Source organism: Rattus norvegicus, chromosome 8, assembly GCF_036323735.1.
Source record: "Rattus norvegicus strain BN/NHsdMcwi chromosome 8, GRCr8, whole genome shotgun sequence".
Lineage (NCBI taxonomy): Eukaryota > Metazoa > Chordata > Mammalia > Rodentia > Muridae > Rattus > Rattus norvegicus.
Window position 1 is genome coordinate 12,599,064 of NC_086026.1, and position 14,960 is coordinate 12,614,023.

At 39.0% G+C, this 14,960-nt stretch overlaps 1 protein-coding gene across 6 annotated transcripts in view; it reads right to left on the minus strand.

Annotated features, from left to right (window-relative positions):
* Positions 1-14,960, minus strand: part of Dync2h1 (dynein cytoplasmic 2 heavy chain 1) — a 223,121-nt gene that overhangs the window by 125,109 nt on the left and 83,052 nt on the right. For 5 of the 6 annotated variants that reach the window (XR_010054024.1, NM_023024.2, XM_063266106.1 and 2 more), the window contains 10 exons: positions 14,265-14,367; positions 13,589-13,756; positions 10,975-11,105; positions 9,707-9,955; positions 8,878-8,986; positions 8,430-8,543; positions 6,932-7,074; positions 5,211-5,292; positions 3,186-3,340; positions 316-453 (listed from right to left, as the gene is read on the minus strand). Coding sequence is in view for 5 of the 6 variants with exons in the window: in NM_023024.2 (NP_075413.2) it covers positions 316-453; positions 3,186-3,340; positions 5,211-5,292; positions 6,932-7,074; positions 8,430-8,543; positions 8,878-8,986; positions 9,707-9,955; positions 10,975-11,105; positions 13,589-13,756; positions 14,265-14,367 (1,392 nt within the window). In the remaining variant the exon portion in view is untranslated. The remainder of the gene's footprint in view (positions 1-315; positions 454-3,185; positions 3,341-5,210; positions 5,293-6,931; positions 7,075-8,429; positions 8,544-8,877; positions 8,987-9,706; positions 9,956-10,974; positions 11,106-13,588; positions 13,757-14,264; positions 14,368-14,960) is intronic. The other variant, XM_063266104.1, reaches the window with a different exon arrangement.

The window sequence follows — 14,960 nt, forward strand, 5'->3', positions numbered from 1 at the left end:
TCCCTACCTTTGGTTGGTAGGCGATAAGGGAGGTTGAAGTGTTTAAGAGCCTTTATTAAAGTGGGTTATGAACAGTATAAGCCTACAGGAATGGCTAATACAAGTATACCTGAGACACCTGAGGGCTTGACACCATTAGTATGAACTATATGTAAAATGACATGCATGCCTTCTAAAGGTCAATGTGAGACAGTTTGGATGAACCAGCTCTTTTAATCTAAGTTAAAAACATTATTTTTCAGATGGATGGACAAGTGCTACAGAAGTCCTCTACTTCACTTATTTATCTATTGGCCCCTGGCCCTCCAACATCACCTGCATGGACACTGTGATCTCCTGAAGGGCAGAGTCTGCTTCATCCTGCTTTATTCGAAGCAGGATACTCTGCTCTCCGGCCTTTCTGTTCAGCTCATCCACAAGAGCTTTGGCTTCATTTAGTTTGGACACGCCAGCCTAAATCAACACAACATTCATTGGAGATATAAAAGAAGAAATTCTATATACATTCAGGAAAGCCCTACATGAAACAATCATGAAACTGGAGAAGAACCATTCTTTTTATTTGCTAACTAGGATGTTTTATCATATCCATCAAGACACAGTAAGACACTTGGTAAGAGATTTAAGGAAAAATATACTTTGAACTAGGAGTTCTCAATCCCTTTGGGGTCACATAACAATCAGATATCATAATAACAAATATTTATATTATAATTCATAACAGAAGAAAAATTATAATTATGAAGTAGCAACAAAATAATTTTATGATTGGGGTCACTACAATATAAGGAACTATATTAAAGGCCTGCAGCATTAGGAAGGGCGAGAGCCACTGACTCATAGCATGACAGTGAATGCTGAACAGAGCAACATAATAATCTAATTAGTGGGCTGACTCTTTTTATGCACTGTATATAACAGAAAGAAAAGAACCTTTCAGTCTGTAACCAGAGTCTTTCTTACTGTAAGCTTGGTTTGTCTTTGTGCACTTCATACACAGTGCTGACAGACACCATTAAAATTAACCCCACATTTGTGACGTGGCCATTATAACCCCCTCTCTTATTCCCCACCATAAATCTAAGGAATGGCCATGGAATCAAATTCTTAGTCCTCTATTGAGTAAGTATGGTTTCTGTCCTCTATCAAATTTAGACAAAGAGTCAGGAAGACAGGACAATATAAACAATATTTACGGAGCACCTAAATAGAATACAGATATCACACAGAATTTCATATAACATACATACAGTTATGTTATCCGTGACTCAATGCAGGGATAATTCTGCAAATTAAAATAATTTACCCAAAGCACCATTAAGAACTAAGTCAGGAAAGCAACCCTCCCCAAATCATACTTAGTTCCTGGCTTCATATCCTCTTAGTTCCCAGCCTAACTAGATGGTAAGACACTTTTGTGGAAATCACCACATACTTCACACCTGGGTTACAGGACAGTGAGACATCAATCTTGACCTGACTCTGTCTTGTTTTCATATAGCTGGAAAGTATAAATATATACATATCTATATCTATCTATCTATCTATCTATCTATCTATCTATCTATCTATCTATCTACATATGTATATATGTGTGTATAGATATGTATATATATATATGTATATATTAATTAGTAGTTTTATTCAGCACTGAACCCTAGATACCACACTTCTGACCTACAAGGTAAAATGTGTGCTCACTGGAGCAATAGTGCAAATCACTGGATTTGAGGACTATTCCACAGGTCAAGTTCATGCTAGACACTGTTACTATAGTCAGATCTATTACTATGGATGTCATGGGGCCAAGAGGAGGGCCTACTGATGCTGTTTTCCTATCAAATAGTGGAGTTGTCAAATTATCTTCTAAATACATGTTTGTCTTAGTGCCAGTCTTGATCAGAGAAGCTTCTTATTGTAATAGGTGGTGTTTAAGTCTACAGTGCTGAGAGTAAGAGACTGTCAGTGTTCAGCCATAGAGGGACATCTATGCCAAGTCCTCACTCAGAGGACGTCAAGGAAGAGGGACAGGAAAGAAAGTGTGCAAAGCAAAGGTTAGGGAGGAGCACCATCACTCCTCTCCTCTAGATGGGCCATGGCTACTGCACATACGAAAAAGAGCAGGCCTGGTTGCTTCACCAAGACTCACATAGGATGAACCCAGTTCTAAATTCCAGCCTGAGTGTGAGAGAGGTTGCTAAGGGGCTCCACTCCTCATTGAAGACCTATCAGTAACTGATGGTTGCTGGCAGTCACTCTCTGAGTGCATAGTCACTGGTAGTCTCCCTTGTGTCCCAGGGGATGCCCCCACAGTCACATATACATAGACACCAAATAGACCCGATGGGTTAAATAAGAAAAGAAGTTTTAAAGGAAGATTTAGACAATTTGGTCTTAAAATAAGTTGGATACCACTGTCTTACCCTACTAGAGAGAAGGTAGAACTCTGGAAAAGAATATATTCTCTGAAAGGTTTAGAACTGGTCTTCTGGGCAGTGTGTATATGTGTTGCATACAGTGCTAGGGACTGAATCCCCCACCTTTTATATGGTAGGCTCTCCCCCAGAGGCTGGCATTTGAAAATCACATTTAAGTCTCTACATTTAGAATACACCAAGAAGTGACATGGGTAAGAGCATTATTTTATAAATATAATTTTAACCAAAATATGTTTGCTTTCAAAAACATAATTTCAGTTTCAAAGTGTCAAAGTGATATAAATATCACCTTTGTAGTGATATTTATAAAAGCACTGTTTACTTTTCCTTTGTTCTCTTTCTCTTTTTCTAGTCTTCGGAGACAATGGTTTACTAATTAGCCCAGGCTAGCAAACTCCCAATCCTCCTGCCTCAGCCTCCCAAATATTTTGTTGCAAGAATGAATAATGCCCAACTAAGTAAAAACACCCTGAGAGGAAGGACTAGACCTGTATAAACATTAAATGGTATCCCTTAAAAGTGAAATAACTATTAATGAAGAAAAACTCCTTACTATAATCTAGTGGGAAATACTGTATGGACACATAATTGTTTCTGGAGGGTTTATTATACATTATTTACTTACACTGAGTATCTGCCACAGGAAACCTAGCATTGTGAACTACATAATCAGTCCCTATAAGCAGTAACTCAAGACATAATAATTAAAAACCAAAAATAAACTCTTGATGATCACCAGCACTATACCTGCAAATGACTCTGTCTTTTCAGTAGCTCCTTCCTCTTGCTGCTGCTGATGGCAGAATACACACGCAGAAAGGTCATGTACCTGCTTGGGGTGGCCCCGTAAGCTTTGCAAGACTCATGGATCAATAAGAATGACTTTATGAAGTCAGGATCAACTAGAAAAAGACATGAAGAATTACATCAAATAATTGAACCTATATCTCAGACAGTTATAAACACAAGGCCTTTCTTATTAAAATCATGAAGGCATCCACAGCTCCTATGCCCCTTAAGGATTTGACCACTATGGCTGCAGTTGTCTCTGTCTATGCACTCTTATTTACTTCCTCTCAATATGGTTACTGCTGTAAAATCAACCTACTAATTATAGTTAATTATTCTAATAACAATCAATTATTCCAATTATTAATGATGAGAACTATAATTTTAAAAAATTATATTTTAAAATCTAATAATTATTCTAACAATTAACATTAAACATGTAATAAAAAAAGGCAATACAGTAAAAGCTACTTGAAAAAGCAGAGATTCTAAACCAATTAAAATGTCATTTGATAAAGAAGGGGGAAATACTTCAAAACCGAGAAAGTTAAGATGTGTTCACAAAGAATTCTGTGTGTCTGTGATCAACCCCACACTTCCCTCTCACTGACTGCTGCATTCCCTACTGCAGTGAAAGAAGCCGACCTCTACTTAATCCAGAAGCCGCTCATCCTTTCCTGTGCCACAGCCATGACAGTCTAGCCTCACGGCAACTGGCTCCCAATACCCACCAAGTCCATTCCTTCTCAGCTTACCTCCTCCTAGGCTCTGGCCCTGCCTGCCCCTCATCAGAGAAATGCACTGCTACAGCGGCCTATTACACGGCACTTTCCCAGTACTAACTAAGCACTTGATAGTAACTGGAGGAATGAAATGTGGGGATGGAGTAGTATTGGGGAGACGGACCACTTTTAAAGTGAGACTCTACTTTAAAAGAAAATCCTAATTACCTTCTTAATGAAATCTCTCAAAAGAGATTCCATTTCTACTTCTTCACAGTTCCATAAAAGTGCCCGTGCTCCTCTGGAAGCTGTCTTCAGAACACCTTTCCAGATGGCTGCTTAGAGTACTTCCACTTCCTACGATACTTAGCAATCAAAACTGTACCTCCCAGCACACTGGAGATGAACTTCCAGTCCGCTTTCTTGCTACGCCCAAGTTTAATACCTACGTGAAGCATAATCCTTGGTCTCACTAGGCTATCAGCTCCTCAGTAAACTGACCTGCATCTAGCATAAAACAGTGTCAGTGAGGATTTCATGATTAGATGCTTATGTTAAAGAATGAATATGGCTATGGTATAAAATAGCTTATTCAAAATTAGTGTGGAATAATATTACAATTGAGAAACTACCATCCATACTCAGAAAATAGCACAAAACTTTTCTGGACTCAAGAGAAGTTATATGGCACATCTACTAATCAGAGTCAAAATGCTATATATAGTCAAGACTTCAGCTCACTAGGTCAAAAATTTTCTTGTTTGTGATGGTTAGAGAATGGGGGTGGAGGACAATGTATTCAAGTGCATATGGGGGACACTTAAGAGTACACAAACTCATAGAAGCCAAAGACCAACCTCAGGTGTCACTGCCCAGGAGCTGCCTCCACTATATAAGGCCAGGCTGGCTGAGTAGGAAACTCAGAATCCTTCTGCCTCTGCCTTCCTAGCACTAGGGTTACAAGCAACTGCCACAGTCAGACTCATGCTTAGAGCCTTATGCATGCCCACAAGAAGTTTATATCTATCCAGCCCCACAAAAAGTAATTTTTGAATTTCTGACATTCCTAAACATATTCTTCTGGCATTTATGATACAAATGTAATTTAAAAGTGAAGAGAGTTTCAAATTTTCATGGGTAAGAAACCTGTTAACGATTTTCATTATTTAAATTCATAATCATCTTCCATAAATCTATGACATGAAAAACCTATCATCTCATGAAAACACATTTAAAATAATCAATCACACCAAAATACTACCTGAACTTTTTTTCTTTTCATCTTTTCTTTTTTTTTCATATTTTTCTTCGATGTCTGCTTCACTGAATAACATTTCTGGTATCTAAAATACAGAATATTTCCTTAAAACTGAATGAAATATAACCCAATGAGCCCATTCCCTGATTTATGAACGCAGCAAAGTCTCTAAGAGCCTTTAAGTGAGCATTTGTGGGTTACAGTATATTAGGAGGGACACTTGTGAGGGAAGTTGTGTGCAAGCATATGCAAGTGTGCATTCACACCCACAGAGAGCAGAGGGCAATCCTGTGCCATTCTCAGGAATGGTAGACCCCTCTGTGGAGACAGGGCCTCTGGCTGTGCTCTCTCTCCAATCAGACTAGCTTCCTGACTTCCCCAGAGCTGGTATCATAGGCATGCCCAACTTTTTACACAGCTTATGGGAGATCCAAACTTGGTCCTCACTATTGTCTTCATGCTTGGGTGGTAAGCTATACCTTGGAGCAGCCCACCCTTGGACCAAGGCACTCTCACCTTCCAGCCTGACTCCTTCTCAAAACCAGCCTCTCAGCCTCTGCTCCAATCTGCAGTCTAGGGTCACAACTACCTCTGTACTTCTAACCCTCTGCATTAGCTCATACCACTCCTCCTTCTCCAAACCCTAATCTACCTCTTTATCAGGTAAACTCCTTGGGAAAGCACAATTCCATTTGTGCAAGTGTCAACCACAATACTGGCTAACGTCAGGTCACCACTGCCCAGGTGTAAACAAGTGTACAGATGACTTGAGACAAACCATAGAACTGTGCTGGCTGCCCTCAAGGAAACAGACTCGATTGCTCCCTTCTTTCATTATTACAAATTACTTCAAATGTCTCCTCCCATCTCTTCAGCCTGCCAAGCACCTTCTCTCACCCTTCATCAAGTAATTATATCACGTCTGAATTCCGGGAGAAAAAACAGAAGTGTATGTATCCAAAACTTCACACCTGCTCACTTGCTATTCTCATAGAACACCTTGCCTGCCCTCTTAGGTGCTGCTGAAGTCTAGCGTTGCCTGTGATGCGAATGGCATCACACCGATCACACCGATGCTGAAGGCAGCAGGCATGAACAGTATTCCCACTGCACGAAGGTGAATGAGCAGCTGAGATACGAATGTCATCCAGAGCACAACGTTATTACTGAGTCAGACAGACTAATAAGTGGATTGTAGTTTCAAAGGTGCTAGGAGTTCACACATTAAACTCAACCACTTTAGACATTTTGGAATATCAGTGTGGTTTTTAAAAGAACAAATTTTCGCTTTGTAAAATTCTTAACAGTGAAGCTGGATGGGCAGTGCTGCATGTCTTTAATCGCAACACTCAGGAGAGGTGGACAGATCTCTAAGTTCAAAGCCAGCCTGGTCGACAGAGTGAGTTCCAGGACAGCCATTAGTTTTTTAATGCTAGGCTAGCACTTAATAGCCTAACAAATCCAAGGCAAAAGAAATTTAAAAAGATAATTATCTCTTTATCCCATTAAAATTTCTACACTCAACTAAAAATTTCGCTCTGAAGTTCTGCATTTTACCAAAGTATCCTAAGATAACGGAAAACAGAGATAGGTTCAGACAGAGTAGACACGCCCAGCCCCTCTGTTAAGCGAATGCGCACACTGCACCACACAGAGACTAAGGAAGCAATGTCATTGGAATGTGCTCCGCGTCCCTGTCTGCCAGTGTCAGCATCAGAGCGCACCTTCTTCATACTGCTGTCTGACCAGCCCTCCATCCACAGCACCTGGCACTTCTTATGCAAAGCTGGATTACTCTCACAGTTTATTATGAAGTTCAGATTTGCAGAATCCATAATCAAGACAATATGCAAGTTTTGTTGAATTCCTGAAAAAATGACAAGAAACTGTATGAGAATTATGAGAATAATTCTGATTATGAGACTATTGATAAATCAGATAGTCTACATATGAACCAGTTTAATGAGATGGTGGACATTTTCTACAAATAAAACAGGAGATGCTTATGAGAAATAGTGAGCTACAAAATAATAGTAAAGCAAAATTTGTGCACTGATTAAAAAAACTACTTGCTCCTCTAAGATAATGGCCCCTGGTAGAGTGTCTGCAATCTAGTATCTGTTCCCACACCCACATAAACATGGACAACACTGACTGGACTCTGGGTTCCGAGAAAAAGGTACCAAGTTGGGAGTGGGGTGTGGTAGGGGATCCTAGGAGTTAGAGAGGGAGCAAAGGTTGTTATCAATGTATATCAAATTTTCAAAGAATGAATAAAATATTTGTACACATATAAGTCATGTTTGCAAGCAGAGAAAAAGACTCATAAAAAGAACATATAGGAATGGTTGGGTGCCATAATTTTTGTCTTTTTAAAAAAATTCTATTTTATTTCCATAGTGCACAAGAAAGTGTTGATGTATAAATCATCAATTATTTAGCATTTAAAAACACTATAAAGATCTATAAAGATTTAAGATCTACTACAGTGAGCATAATATGATCAGATGAAAAGGCAGACAGCAAGGCTGGTGTCCAAACACATCACTGTGATCCCAACATTGCTATCTGATAAACTGTTCTATGATACTGTTATTATAACTCTTTTGAGATACTTTCTAAAACCTGCAGAAAAAATAATAGAAAAGGGCACTAATTACCAAAAACCCCTAATTTCAAATAAATTTGTAATCTACTGAAGAATTAGGGCAAATTAAAAAGCCAAGGATGTCTCTAGTGAATGTGTGCTGTTTAACAAGTGCATGGTCATGTCAAGAACTAATCCCTCAGATCCATGAGAAATTGGCAAAGCCTTCCCCTCTATCTGGGTCAGGTTCAGAGTGATAGCAAAATCTTTCTCTGCTCTAAATGCAAATGGAGACAGTGTGTAAGTCTGAGTGTTTACAGATGACTGCCCAAGGTTGCAAAACTAGGAACTGTACCTCCTACCTAGATGAGCGAATCTCTCTCCTGTACTGCACATAATCACCACACAAACGTTCCGGGTGTTGTATCACTCATCAGAGCAAGCATGGCCTACCTGCTCCAATGTTTCTGTGCAGCTATTGGCCATTTATTACGTTTATTACCTTCTCTTCATTCCCTCCCCATCTCTAATTAGGTAAGAGGTCAAAGTGCCAGGCTATACAGAACACCATACTAAGTGTATTTATTTTACTCCAGTTAGAATGTAAACTTAGTGATGAACTCTGTGCCTCTTACTGTATGTGAAGTAATTGAAGACTGGTCCAAAAAATCCATCCTGAGAAGCTTGGTCTTTCAGAGGCAACAGCAAAGGCTCCAATTCTTCAAGAGTATACAGTCCAGGAACCTCGCCTGTGGAAGAATATTACATTTCCTTCTTATTTTGACTAGCATACACCAATTCAAAACAAATTTTACATACAAAATGATTTTCAATTTCTACGCTAAATTATTCTATTCAATCATTACCAGAAGTGTTAATAACTACAATTCCTAACTTCTTGGTTTTATATAGCTTGAGATTTTGATGCTTCAATCATAACCATGTGTCAGCTCTTACGACCTTAGTAAACAACTATGTCCAAGATTGTCATCAGCAATGCAGGTAACGTTTATACAAGGTAATTCTACTTGGGCAATTTGCACCAGAGTACTTATATTTGCTTCACAGAAGCCATTCACTTGCCTGAAGACAAAAGGCTATTGATCATCTCCAAGAATGTGGGATGTACAAACTGGTAATCCTCAAGAAGTAAGACTACCTGCTGTGCTTCGATTCCTGCAAGGTGCAGTACCTGCAAAACCAAGGGAAGATCAGCCCTGTCAGTGGCTGTCGGAGCAATTAAAGATTACTATCCTTGGCTGCCATGGCAACACAGCCTTGACCACAGTCTGAAGAGTGAAACAAAGTGTGAGGCTGCCCAGTGGCACCAACAAGTTGTAGAGCAGAGGGGTTCTCTACATAAGGAAGCGACTATAATATACATATCTATTTACAGGTCTGTTGTTTTGCTGTTACTGATGGTTTCTGAGGCACAGTCTTGCTACATGACTTGGACTGGCCTTGAACCTGCCAGCAGCCTGCTACTTTCCTCCCATGTGACCACACACAGCTTACTTAGGACCTATTTACTGACTTATTTAGAACAGAAAGGAAATTGTATTTTACCTGTACAATTTGGAAAGTAAAGTCATCAATTACTAATACTTTTTAAATTTTTTTATTTTAGAAATAAGTCTCTGAAGCAAAAACTAGATCATTTTCATAAATATATTTATTCTTCCTACACAATTACATAGTCCTGTTTATCATCCAATTAGACATCCTATAATCTTGGTTGCCCAGAACCTTGATATCCTAACAGGAATCTCCCACATATAGATAAAGACTTAGTAATTATGGGGAAATAATCAACAAAATTAGAAGGAAGGCTATGTTATGTATGGGAGACTTAAAAGCTTTAATAACTAGCAAAACTGAGAACCCAGGTAAAGGGATCCTGCCCATAGCTCACATGCTTGAGGTCGGTTCTGAACTGCTTCGGCTCGTAGCCCCTGGAGATCTTCGGGGAGAAGAGCACAGCACCGTGCATGTGACTGACCAAAGACGTGACAGTCCGCCGCCCCACGCCGCTTCGTCCTGCCAACAGAAGGGAGCCTCCAGGGAAACTCAGTACTCTGTCTATCCTTGACATGTATTCCAGAACTTCTTGGAAGAGTAAAATGTCTAAATTCTGGTTATCTCGTCCATAATGAATAAGACCCTTTGAAAAAAAATTATTAATTTCTCGTTATATCACAAAAATGTTGTTTTTCTGGTGCTGGAGAGATGGCTGCCTTGCTGGACCTAGGTTTTGATTCTAGCACCCGCATGTCCAGTTCCAGAGGATCTTTCATTCATTCTTCTGGCCTTCACGGCTCCTGCATGCACACTGTGCACACACTCTCGAGGAGCACACACGTACACAAAATAATAAGTAAATATGTCTTTTTAAATATATTACTTAAAGTTTTATATTTTTGACAGTTTCAAAAAAGGTGAAGTGACTATATTTTATCTGACACCTAAAATCTTACTAAGCAATAACACAGATTTGTAGGCATATGAAAAGCTCATGTCAAACAATTTCACGGGTACACGGAATTCAATTGTGCTAGACAGTACTGCATCTTAACTGGGCTTTGTTTCCCAGCATGCATTTACAGTAGCTCACCAGTGCCCATAACTCCAGATTTGGTGAATCTGACACTTTCTTCTGGCCTCCAAGAGTACCCACAGGCATATAATTGACAATAAAAAAGAATGCATAGGTCTTCTTCATCCTTATGCTAAAACCAAGTGGGGTGGCATGGCAAGGGAGAATAAGGAAAAAAGAGACAGGAAGGAGGAGGAAGAGCGAAAATGAAGACCAGGAATCAAAAACAGCATGGGAGACAGAGATTCAGAATCTTCAGACCACACCTGGTGGACCTGACTCTGGCGATGCCACCCTGGAGTCCCCCTATTTCCACTTTCACCAGGTAACTCTGACACTGCAGTACAAAACCCACCGTCCAGGAGTGTTTTCCAATCACTATTCTCATTGCTATTCCTATGACAACAGTGTCATCAAATAGGTAACTTAGTAATTTTACATGCATCTGAGCATCCCCCTAAAGTCTGCCAGAATGAAAAGTTCTGTCCAGTGTGTGACCTATCATTCCATGTACTCAAATGTTTCTAACAAAGAACTTAATTACTATTATAGCCACACCTTACTCCCAGGCGTAACTCCCATAATACCTTCTTAATGACATCCTTCAGGTCTGCAGAGCTCAGTTTGCCAAGTGGTTTCCCATGTGGAGGTAAAGGCTGTCCTGGAGCTATCTTTGCTCCTGAGATATGTTGGGCTCCCCATGTAACATAGAAACTATCTGTAGTAAAGATGTTGATACATATCACTAGTGATGAGGGAATCAGTCACCACATTTCTTATTAAACTATATTTACCCAGTCAAAATAAAATTGTCTCCAGAAACACAAAAGTGTCTTATAATAATTAAATTATATTAGTATAAAAACATACAGAGAATAAATATGAAACTATATGAATACACTAATACTTTATATTAATATACTAATATACAAATATAAATATAAAACTTATAAATACAATATCATACTAATTAAATTAATAATTACTTCAAGGATCAATCAGTAAGTCACAAGTTACAACACCAAAATCGGCCTGAGAACTGAGCTAAACACTTCCATTACATTCAGCACTCACTTTTTAAACCTTTTAAATATATTTATGATTTGAAAGTTCATCCACTTATTAATGTTCCTCTGCTGCCTTCCTCCAACTCCCCTGAGTTACCCCAACTTGTTTGCTTCTAACATCATATCCTCTTTTGTTGTTTGGTTACCAATAACCCTGCTGAGGGAATCTAAACTGTGGGCAGCATAGAAATCAGTGTGGAGCATTCTAAAAACTACAAATAGACCTGCCCATGACCCCATGACCCAGCTACAGCACTTCCTTATATGTACTTCACAGACTTAAGTCTACATCACAAAGACACCTGGGCCTTCCACATCAGCTAAGACACAGAATCAGCCTAGGAGGCAATCAGCAGGTGAATACGCACGCACGCACGCACGCACACATGCACGCACACACACACTCACACATACACACACACACACACACAAACACACACCACATAGATAGGCAAACAGACAGACAGACAGATGGAGACAGAAAGGAGATTATGTGAGGAGAAGGTGACTGAAACATGTGAAAGAGGAACAAATGAGGGAGACAGGATAGACATGAGCAAAGTACATGATCTAAATGTGTGCAGATGTCAATAATAAAACCTATTACCTCACTTTGTATGTTAACTTTCCAAACACTTCAGTTACTAAAGTTATAAAATATATTTTCATGTAACTTCCTTTTTTTGATGCAATCAACAAGAAGTTTATTGATGTAACTTCCTTAAACAAGAAATATTCTTTACTTTTTCTACAACCAAAAGACTATATAGTTGATCACAAACATCTGGAAAAGTTACATTAAAACACTCTATGCTTACTCTAATAGTTTAACCGCAAACGTCCACAAGTCTTCATGGCATCTAAACAAGTTACCAACTGTACCACTGAAAGCAGTGACTGTCTAACTTCTGGCATTCAACTGTAAGCCTCTTGAGAATAATAGAAGTTTTTAGACCCTAAAACCCCTGAACTCTAAAAGATTTGAACAACAAAGGAAGTACTGATACCAACCAAAGCGCAAAGGGCCTTTACATGAAAAGATACAGCAGACTCAAGTTTCCAGACCAAGAAGTGGCCCAACTTCAAGAACAAACTTTCTCCATAGAAACTGGACTGACAGCTTCAGGCCAGAACCATGCAGACTTCAATTAAAATCAAGCCTTCTCAGAGCACTCCACCTTGCCTGGTATCTTTAGAATATTCTTCCTACTTCTAAACCTCTGGAAATATCTACCAAATTTTCATTCAATCCAATAGCCTTCTCACTTTCAATATTCCCTTGGACTTGTATAATTATGGCCCTGGGACCAACATCACATCTAGAAATGTAAAGTACATAAGGGTATGGCATGAATACTTGTTAATACAGCATCTAGCTGGATAATTGTTGTATTAGGAATCATTGCTGTGTCTTTATCACAGGTCCCTCACTGGAGTATTCTCCACTACACACATGCTCCCATAGTGGTTTCCAATATGTGACTTGGTTATGAAGGAGACACAGCTCTGAATGCAATATTGCGGAAAAAAGAAGCTGAGGAAGCATAAACAATGTCCTATGCCATCATGTTCACCTACTGGAAAAAGCAATACTTTCCCCATTAAGCACAAGGTTATTATGATCGAGTGAGGAATTTCAAAACCTTTATGTTTCATATTTAAGCAGATACTAAGTAATTTTCTTTTTAGGTTCCCCCCCTTTTTTAGGTTTTAAATATTTTATAACAGGGTCTTCCTTAGCCAGACTCGACCTGTTTTATGGACACGGCTGACGTCAAGCGCGTCACACTCTTGCTTCTGCATCTCAAGTGCGAGGGATGCATGTGCATGTGTACCACCACAGCCAGCTACGTTACGAGTGAGTGAGCTTTCTGTAGGAGAAACAGCGTCGTGCTACAATGTGCAGCTTCAAGAATGAATATCTTTATGAAGAACATAACTACTCATTACATTTTGTTCAGATTGTAATTGTAGAATTCTAGCAAAAATGGCTAAGCATCTTCCCTTTGGGAAAAACTGAAATTGAAATCCACCAAAGTTCTATTTGTTCATACATGAAATTATCCATCTGGCCAGAAGCCAAATGTCAAAGCAGCATAATGACTGAGCACTGACATAAGCTCTCTTCTATTACCTGCCATGTTGTCCAGTATGTCTGAGCCCCAGTCTCCTTGGAGCACCGAAGTTAAAATGTTATCAAACAAATGCAGCTCCTTCACGCCAACAATTTTGTCCCGAAACAAGCGCCGTGCTTCATAGGCGACAATTTCTAGCACATAATCTAATGGATGGTTAGAGGATCCTAAGAAAGGCAAAATTTTCTTTAATTGTAGTGAAATTTGAACTATTTTCAAGTGGTGTGTTTAACATAATGTTATGAAATAGATATATAGTGAGAATCTACATACCATAATTTTGGCAGCAGGTAAACAGAAAATGGAAAAAAGTTAAAATTCATTTCTTTAATAAACTGGTATGTTTAAAACAGTATTTATAGTTGCTCAATAAAATTATCATTTCCAAATTGCTTAAGAAAAATGGTTTGACTATAAAAAGAAATGATTTTATCTTTTCTAAGATCAAATTTATACAGTAATTAAACAGGTTGCAAAAAGAATACAGTAAATTACTATCCTTTCAATAGTAAAAAACATAATGAAGCTATTTAATTTATCATTTTTAAATATTATAATTACTACCACAATACTTGTGTTCTTATCATGAGTACAAGTTATAGACATGCACACACACACACACACACACACACACACACACACATACACACACACGCACACAAAGCTGACACTCACCTCCTTCTAAATCATATCTGAACAAGCCAAGAACCCACTGAGTAAGAATGCAGGGTGTGAAGAAATAGTGGCTGTAATCATCCACTGTGAATTTAGCCCGCACCTGAAAAACAACACAGTGCAAGCAGTTCTCAGTGCTTGAGTCATTTCTACATTTCCTGTCACCTTGGACTCACAGGAAGGCCAATTTCTGGCTTACTTCAATAAAACTGTTCCTTTTTTGTTGTTGTTGTTTTAACTATCCTATATACTTCATCCTATACATGTGACCTATGTGTTTGGTTTTGCAGCAGGGTCTCACACTGTGGCCCAGGCTGGCCTATAGCTCACTGTGAAACTCATGTCAATCTTCTTGTCTCAGTCACCTAAGAACTGGTCCCAGGGCCATGCCCAGCACTTCAAAGTATGACTCCAAGATCAGCTCATAGGCTTCAACAGACTGCAAAAGGTTAGGGTGGGACAGGGGTACAACTACAGAAACATTAAATAAACTGATAAACATTATAAGGTAACAGCTAAAATTATAAAGAACCCATAAAACTCAGTGAAACCACTCCAAAAGTGTTCTAGTAGTGAGAACAGAATGGCACTGAGCTTAAAGGCCAGCCCCTACCCACAGCCACTACTTTTACTGCCATCCTGACTGTCAACATGTATATGCATTTTTAAAGTGACCTTGTCCTTTCTAACTTATCC